This window comes from Manis pentadactyla, chromosome 4 (assembly GCF_030020395.1).
Source record: "Manis pentadactyla isolate mManPen7 chromosome 4, mManPen7.hap1, whole genome shotgun sequence".
NCBI classification, from domain to species: domain Eukaryota; kingdom Metazoa; phylum Chordata; class Mammalia; order Pholidota; family Manidae; genus Manis; species Manis pentadactyla.
Window position 1 is genome coordinate 151893479 of NC_080022.1, and position 8529 is coordinate 151902007.

An 8529-nucleotide genomic window follows, 5' to 3' on the forward strand; every position below is an offset into this window, starting at 1 on the left:
CCACCCCGAAGCTCAGCTAAACGAGCAGCTGCGGTCCCTCATCACCGACAGTGATGTGAGAAGGCTCATTTCTCGTGTTTGCTGGACTTTGAAAACGGGCTGCTCGGAGACCCACCTGAAACCAGCCTGTGCCAAGCTCATCTTCCAAACTGGCCTCCTGATGAAGCTTCTCAGCGAGCATCAAGAAGCAAAGGAGCCCAGGGCAGACTGGGATACAGACCAGTGGGAAACAGAAAACTACATCCACGGGAGTCCAGAAGCCCAGAGTGAACAGGAAGAGCAGGAGTTCCGTGAGGTGAGGATAACTCCCAAAACATGGCCCCCAGCCTGTTGGTCAGTTTGGGACATGGCATTGAAGCACCCCGGCAGGAAGACCGCGGCCCCTAGTCTGGGTCTTGTCTTGGCCTGGGCCTTTGGGGAAGACAGTGATCTCCCACTGTGCTCATTAAAGAATGATGCCACAATTGCTGGGGTAGGTGAGGAGGGGCCCTAACACCCAAGATAAACCAAGAAAATGCTGATTTATCATTAGCATTAGATTTGGTATGTTCTTGAAAAACATTTATGCTGTTGAATGAAATAATGAGATGTTATAAGAGCTTTTATCCTTTCCACCTCTTTGTTTTTGAGAAGACTTTTTCCATTATTTTTCCAGTTCCCAAAAGTTCTGGTGCATGGGTATCAAATCAAAGTCATCTTGGCATTGTCAGTGACAGGAGCAGTGCTGGTGTTGATTACAGCTTTCTGTCTCATTAAGGTAAGGACAATTAGTTCAGGCTTCCAGAGGATAATCTGTCTTTAGATTCAGAGTCCACAAACTGAAAATCAAAGCCTCTCTCCCACCTCTTACTACTTGATATTCCTTCTTAGTCACCAGGACCGACATATGCTTTATTCTCTTCCTGCAAAGTATATGCCAGAGACTTTTAAAGGAACCCCCCTTGCCGGAGATCTCTGTGGAACTGACACCAGATAATGAGCCATTAGACTGTTTTGAGAGGTTTAAGAAGGCCAGAGTTGACATGACAGTAAAGTATCTTCAACTCAAAACTAAGTCGATTTGACATCAGTCATTCTTTCTACCACTGATTTCTTTCCTTGTTGACTGGAATAATGAGGGATGTGTAATCTCCACCCTCATGAGCGATCAGTCACCCTGGAAGAAAGGACACGGCTAAAAGATAAAAGTGTGATCTTGTTGATTCACTAGCTTTATTTAGCAACTTTCTTCGCCATCACGTAAGGCACTGTGGAAATAGGTTCAGTCAGATCACTGCAGCTAAAGCCTATGTCAGGGTTTCTAAAGCACTTGGTATTGACGGTCCTTCTGGAGCTGGCTTGCCTGCCTGCCTTTTGTTCAATAACAGAATGGTTTGTTACTTTTCCCAACAGGCAGGGCTGACAACAACAGAGTGATTTAATTAGCCGGTAATCCTGACTCTACCTTACGAACCCAACCTCATTTCCTATATGTACCTTTTCTACTGTCGCGGCAGCCTTCTTTTCAGCCAGACCAGCTCCCAGGATGCCCAGTCGCATGCCCATTCCTACTTTTGTCTGTTCCTTTGCCCATTTAAAATTCCCTTGTTTCGCCTTGTAGAAGTCCCTTGAGTCTCTGAAAGCCAACTCAAGTTCATGTTTCTTCATGAACCCTTGCCTAAATACTCCAGTCCTCCTGGTCCTAGTCCTTCTGTGAGACTTACTACCATTTCTTAGAGCCCATGGTGAGGCATTCCTCTCCCCTGCGATGTTAATATGATAAGCAGTTTTTTAAACGTCAGCTCCCCAAGAGAGAAACACCAAGGTCAACACACGGTGGAGCAGAGCAGAGATAGTTATTTTTATAGGGTTATAACAATTTATTTTCTTTACTGATCAGAACACAAGTGTTGAAATATTTTTTCATAAACATGGAAACATTTAAGTGAACTAAATATTTTAAAGTGCACTTCTGTCTTTTGTACAATAATAAAGTCATTCAGTCTAGGGCAATAGAAAGCAAATAAGACCACAGCCTTGAGGTCAAAACTTCACAGTAGAGATGTTTAAGGACCGAATGGCTTCCTGGCCTATCTGTCTTGAGTAAAACCTGACTGGATGGATGAACTGCTAAAGAGAAACTTGTACCTGAAGGTCACTTGGTCAGGTCGCTTTAGTGTGCCACAGAGGCCTCTCCCTGTGATGACCTGAAACCCCCTGGTTGTGTAGACACAGCTAGTCTGTGTGTGGAACAGATATATTTCTCATTGTCATGTCATACTCTGGCATTCTGACTTTTTATCAATGCTGTGATACTAATCAGTTGAGATTGCACCGAGTGAGTTCTCTCTTGGAGAGTCTCTGAGTCTAGGACACTGGTAGCTAGCATGGGGTCAGCTTGCCAAGGCCTCTGGGAAGGGAGTCATTGGCCATTGCCCAGGCAGTGACCACTGTACCCCAGGTGACAGAAGTCCTTTTGCTGTTTTGGAATTCATATAAGCTTCCATAGTGCTTTTAATGTCCATGTAGTTTAACCTTGCATTTATATATATGTCAGTATATATATGGTTTCATTGTTTCTTCTCCTCACTTAGATGATAAGCTTTTTGAGGACAGAGACCATGCAATGTTTTTCCTGTGGTAGACAGTAATGGTGTTCAAGGGGGAAAGAGGAGGCAATGTCAGTTCCACAGTAAGGAACAATGCCACCTAACAATGCTCTGAGGTAGCATACGGAGTCCAGCAATAGACTGACCCGTGTGTTCCTAGGACTTTTGAAATGTCACCTTTTAATATTCTCATCGGTGGAAGAAGATGAATAAATGGTAATAGAACAGCTCCCTAACTATATGGGGGGGAGGGAGAAATAACAGCAGATCTCTATTTGTCACCTTAAATATACATATTTCAACAAAAAGAAAAGAAGAATCCATGAAAGTATTAGGAAAAAAATAGAAGCCATAAGCAATATTTTTATATCTTGTGGTGGGAAAGAGCCTTCTAAGCCTTATATGACAAGCAGATGCCTTTGATAGATTTGATCACCTTGCCTGTGACACCATTCGTAAACTTAGTACTGATTTATGCCAAACTTCCGACTACATCTGCCATACATTTTCTGATTTAATCCCCACACTCCTGGGAGGATGGTATCACCGTCTCTCTTTCACAGACAAAGGAGATCAATTTGAGGCCCCAAACAAAGGTAGAACCCAGTTGTGCTCAACTGCAAAGTCTGTGCTCCTTCACTCACTGTTGTTTTTCCTCCTTGAAGATAAAAATCCTGAGAAATATTTGAAACATTGAAGTTGAGTGAAAGCCACTGAAAGGATTAGTATATTTAATGTAAAAGTTTTCTACATCTAGGGGAAAAAGACAAACGATCCAGGGGAGAGGAGGACAATGGCAAGAGCAGGAGGCGTGCCGGCCCCGCCGCCAGTCCCTCCGCAGGGCCCGGCGGGTGCGGGTTTCCAGGAAGGCCTCTGCCACCTGACGGTATAAAAACAGTGTCTGATATTTTCTTCTGGTTAACGTGTTGTTGCATTTTTTAAATCCATCTAGAACTTGTTTATTTGCTGTTCAGTGAGGTTGAGGCAGAGAATCTAACGTTTTCTCCCACATGAAGATCCAATTGTTTTAAAATCCTGTATTAAATGCTTTATTTCTTCTTCACTGATCAAAAATACTGTCTGTGTCTGGACTCTATTCTGTTGATCCAGTTACCTTTTCTTGTACTAGTAACACACTATTTAATTCCAGGTGCTTAATAACTTATTTTAACATCTAATAGAGTGAGCTCCTGCCCTTTGATCTTCTTCATACATTTCATAGCTTTTCCTTCATATTTTCTAATATTTTCCAGAAAAATATTAGCTAGCTAGATTTTAATTTAAAAATTATCATCGGATTTGAATAAGATTGCTTTATATTAGTAGGTAAATTTGAGGAGAACTTACATCTTTACAACAATTTAGGAATGTGGTATCTCGGGTCATGTATTCATGTCTTCTTAAAGTCCTCCAGAAGAGTTTTAATGTTTTCATCACATAGGTCTTAGACGTTTTTTGTTAAGTTTACCCTGAGGTACTTTATGCATTTTTGCTGATGTAAATGGGGTTTTCTTCCATTTTAAAATTAGTTATCCATGGTATATAGGAATGCTTTTGAGGTTTGTATATTGATCTCTTGATTTTGTATCTTAGTGAATTCTCATATTATTTCCAATAAAATTTTAGTTGGTCCTCTTGGGCTTTTTAGGTTATTCATCACTTCAAATGCAAATATGTTTGTCTCTTCCCTTAACAATACTTCACTTTTCCTATCACATTGATTAGGACCTGCTCAACATTAATGAATAGTCGCAGTAGTAATAGGCACCCTACTCTTGTTCTTTTCTTTTTTCCACTCTTGTTCTTGAATTTAAAACAGTGATGCTGTTTAGGATCCTTGCGGATAATTTCTGTTCCTAGTTCCAAGAGTTTTTATTAGGGATTATCTGTTGAATGTTATCTAAAACAATCAGTGAAATATATTGCAAGCTACCTGCACGATCTCAAGTTAGGTACTGTGGAGGACTCCAAGGACAGTTAAATAGAACAGAATTCCTGTCCCCAAAACCGTTATCATCCCACTGGTAGATGAGATTTAAAATAAAAAGATGAATAAAGATTTGGAAATAGTGGTCATCATGTTAGATAATCATATCATGTTTTCTTTCAAAACAGATGTGCTCCCGTAGAAGAGCAGCGCTGGATGAAGAAGAACGCTCAGGGTAAATATTGATCTGGCTGTGTCAAAGTAGAATTTTAGAACTAGAGGAAAGCTTAGAACTCATCTGTTTCAATCACGTCATTTCACGGTGAGGAAACCATCAAAGGCAGGAAGAGTACTTACCCTACTGCCTCTCAGAAGCAGCTCCCCAGCCAAAGCTGAGTTAGAATGCGACTGGCACAGACGCATCTGCTGTCACGAGGCCTGGAAGGAAAGCGACTGGAGGGGGAAAGGTTTTGGTTGTACCTCTTCCTGCTGGGGGTGGACATGAGGCCTGGCCAGTGGACTGCTCATAGGCTCTGGGGAAAGGGCAGAGAAGGCCACATGGTCCTAGATGCTAGTCTCCTTCAAAGCTGATGGAAGGTCGAATATATGAGCCCTTCCTGTCAATCATCCCTTCGCATCCTACTGGCTTTCGGGTCCCCAGTGTCTGTTGCCTTTAACCAAACCTCACAGAATTTTAATTGGGAGAAACCTCAGTCAGGAATTTACCTCTACTTCTTATAATAAAGAAATGGAGAAGGAGAAAAGGAAATGATCTTGCCCCATGGTCATACTGAGAGCGAGTAGCAGGAAGAAGACGGTTCCTTCCCACTGGGGACTTCTCCACTGGTCATTGTGCTTGGGCTGTGAGCTCCATTTTATGTCATGACCCACTACACGTACCATATAGTCATGAGTAGTTTCTAAAACAAGCTTATTATGCACTCTGATTTTTTTCTATTCCATTTGTATTCAAAAGAATATTTTGTGTTTCAGTGCTGGTCATGACCTTTAAGCTGATTTCACAACCCATTCACTTGTCAGTGAGAGTCTGACACGTGAAAGTTAGTGAGTTAGTTGGACTCAGCAATAAGTTGGTGTGATTCAACCTGTAGGAGAAAGCAGTAGGGAAACGGAAGCACCTTCTCCCCCACCCACCAGCAAGTGACACATGTGAGACTGAGTCCAAAGGATACTGGTGTAAAATGCCTCTGGAGAGAGTGAAACGCTTCTGCCTGGTGTGCTTGAGCCGTTCGCTTACTGCACAAGGGCACTTGGCCAGTGGCCAAGAAGGTGTGTGGGGCTGAAATCCTGCCTACACTCCATGCCAAGCCACATACAAAGGTCTCCCCAGGGACACTGTGGGGCTATAAGGGACAGATACGGAGAAGTTCTGAAGCTCAGCATGCATGGAATGATTTTCAGGATCCCAGGTCTGTAGTGATTTTGCTTGTGATGATGGACTGAGGTACCCATTTGGTCCTAATAAGTCAGAGATACACATTGTGAGAGACATGAAAAATAGCATGAATCACTAATTATTATCTGTGTGTGTGTTTTCCTCTAAGGGGCTTCTTTCCACTTCCTGATAAACCCTCAGAAGAGCGTAAGAATCAGGTAAATTTGAGGAGGATCAAGTACTGTGCTGGAGAAAGCTGTGGATGTATGGAATTAATACCTCCTTTCTATTTTTTTAGAAGGGCTTTTCCTGGAGAAGGCGGCTTTGGCTCCGGAATATGTACAGAACTGTCAGTCCCCCACGTGAGAAAAACCTGGCACAGAATGTACTTGAGAAGGATGGAGGGTAAAAGATTAGGGACAATTTAAAATTCTTATCTAAAATGAGGTAATAACAAAAATTTTTATTAGTCCTTTTAAGAGTAAAAGATTTGGCATTATTCTTCTTGTCCCAGGGAGCTCAGTGAAGTCATAATAGAGAAGAATGTGACGTCAGGGTCGGGTGAGGAAGGAAAGGGAGCGAAGCGCAAGAAACCAGCACAGAGGGAGCCCCAGCCTGCCCCGGGCCACCTACAATAAAATGTGTAATTCTCTCTCCTTGAAATGTGTAAGCTCATAACCAATCCTGGCCGTCTGGTAAGGAATTAAAGTATAAATTGTTAAATACTTACGTGCAAATAACAAGTGCCATAGGCATGAAAAGCAGGGCTGAGGCCAGAATCCCTCGCGGCAGCCACTCCTTCCGCAGAGGTAATGCGGACAAAGAAGGATAAATGAGGTGTCCCTCCCTCGTTTCCCCAATATCATCAGTCCCTGGAAACTGGGAAACATATCATCCTCGAGGAGTGTAGATTATTAAGTCAAGGAAGTTTCTTCTGGGGCTCTCTCTCTCTCCCCTGGTTCGTCAAGTACCAGTTCTTTACAACCTCCTGACCTCCGGCCCACAGAGGATCGCCCACTGCTGGCCCCTCTCACAGGGTCTTTTGGAGGCCAACATGTAGCCTCTACATCACATATTGCATGATTCCATTTATACTAAATGTCCGGAATAAGAAAATCCATAGCTAATGGATAAGGGACTTCCTTACAGGGTGATGAAAGTGTGCTTGAATCATGTAGTAGTGATGTTGCACAACCTTGTAAATATACTAAAAACCACTGAAATGTATACTTTAAAATGGTGACTTTTATGGCATTTGAAGCATATCTCAATAAACAAAGATGACCTATCAGAGAAAAGTGTGTGTTTGTGGAATCGCAATGGGGGTGGCAAGTGGGTGCTGGTTCTTACTCTCAGGCCTCACTCCCTCCACAAAAAGGTGGATGGAAGTCCAGGAGTGCAGCATACATGGAGTCAGCGACAGTGAGCTCTGACAACAAAGAGGGAGCTTCCTCAGGCGGAGAAGGGAGAGACATGTGCCACCAATGGTATGTGCCCAAACCAGTGAGACACAATGGGGTCGCCTACTGTAATGAACGAGGGAGGCAGGTTTTTGACAAATGTCCCCTGTGAGGTCCCGGCTCCTCGTGGACTCCAGGAGGCTGTGTAGTGAGGAGTTAAGAGCAGGGCTCCAGAGTCCACCTGGCCTTGGTGAGCACACTGCTGTGGCCCCACAACAGTTCCCAAAGCTCATGGACTTCCCTTATCTGTGCAACAGGCATGGTGACAGCACCCACCTCTTATGACCGTGACAAAGACTACATGAGATAATATAGGTAAAATGCTTAGTTGAGTGTTTAGCACAAAGTAAGTTTCCCATAAACATTAACCTCAACTTGCTCCTGCAGTTGTTTTTATTATCATTGATAAGACTGCCTAGCCTCCGCGTATGCAAATGTAAGAATGTAAGCAAAGGAGCAAAATTATGGCAACAGCATAACCAAAATGGTTATCAATTATAAATGAATCCGAATCTATAGAAAGATTTTAGTGACAGAGTAGACTGGTTGTTAGAATAAGTGGGTCACTTACTGCCTAAAGAAATGCCACCAAACAGTAAGAAGCTTGTGTGATAAATTACAGAGTTTCCAGCAATTCAAAACCAAGGTCAAGGTGAAGTCATGTTGACAGAGCTTTACCAGAATCAGGAGGGGTCTTCAGGGCCTAATGAGAATAGGACATGTAAATCAAGTGGAAACTAGGGCTAGAGGTAAGATTTTGAAGGAAAGATGAGGGAGGGAGGGAAGAAAGTTTAAAAATTTGCAACATAGAAATGAAACAATGAAACTGCTACAGTCCCACTTCTGCTGGGTCAGAGCAGTGTTTCAAAATGTTTCTGTTCAGGATTTTTAAAACTTTGTGCTTTCATTTAGAAAACAATCTGAAAACAATATACATATTATATACACATGTATATATGTGTATATGAGTAAGTGAAATAAACAAAAAGCATGGCCTAAGAGTCTGGGTGATGACCTCATAAAGTACCCCTGCCAAGTGATTGTGATTCTGAGCCTGCGGTTTTCCTGAACATGAGGACTATCCAACTGGCAGTACATGCCATGTACTATTTGGCATTCATATACCTAAAGCACAGAGCAGGGCTGCATAAGCATAAT

General features: G+C 42.6%; 1 protein-coding gene across 1 annotated transcript; it reads left to right on the forward strand.

The window, feature by feature from the left end:
- Nucleotides 1–424: 424 nt before the first annotated feature.
- Nucleotides 425–7209, forward strand: LOC130683514 (uncharacterized). The gene is made up of 6 exons (XM_057501222.1): nucleotides 425–543; nucleotides 656–757; nucleotides 4704–4750; nucleotides 6081–6129; nucleotides 6210–6316; nucleotides 6426–7209. The coding sequence occupies exons 3-6, from the start codon at nucleotides 4704–4706 to the stop codon at nucleotides 6547–6549; spliced, it is 327 nt and encodes a 108-aa protein (XP_057357205.1). The 5' UTR covers nucleotides 425–543; nucleotides 656–757; the 3' UTR covers nucleotides 6550–7209.
- The last annotated feature ends 1320 nt before the right edge of the window (nucleotides 7210–8529 follow it).

What these genes read in the sequence shown, in the direction of transcription:
- LOC130683514 (XM_057501222.1), top strand. Translation starts at nt 4,704, where the DNA reads ATGTGCTCCCGTAGAAGAGCAGCGCTGGATGAAGAAGAACGCTCAGG. An exon ending in CAGAAGAGCGTAAGAATCAG is followed by an intron (nt 6,130 to 6,209) that starts GTAAATTTGAGG and finishes CTATTTTTTTAG; the next exon opens with AAGGGCTTTTCCTGGAGAAG. An exon ending in GTACTTGAGAAGGATGGAGG is followed by an intron (nt 6,317 to 6,425) that starts GTAAAAGATTAG and finishes TTCTTGTCCCAG; the next exon opens with GGAGCTCAGTGAAGTCATAA.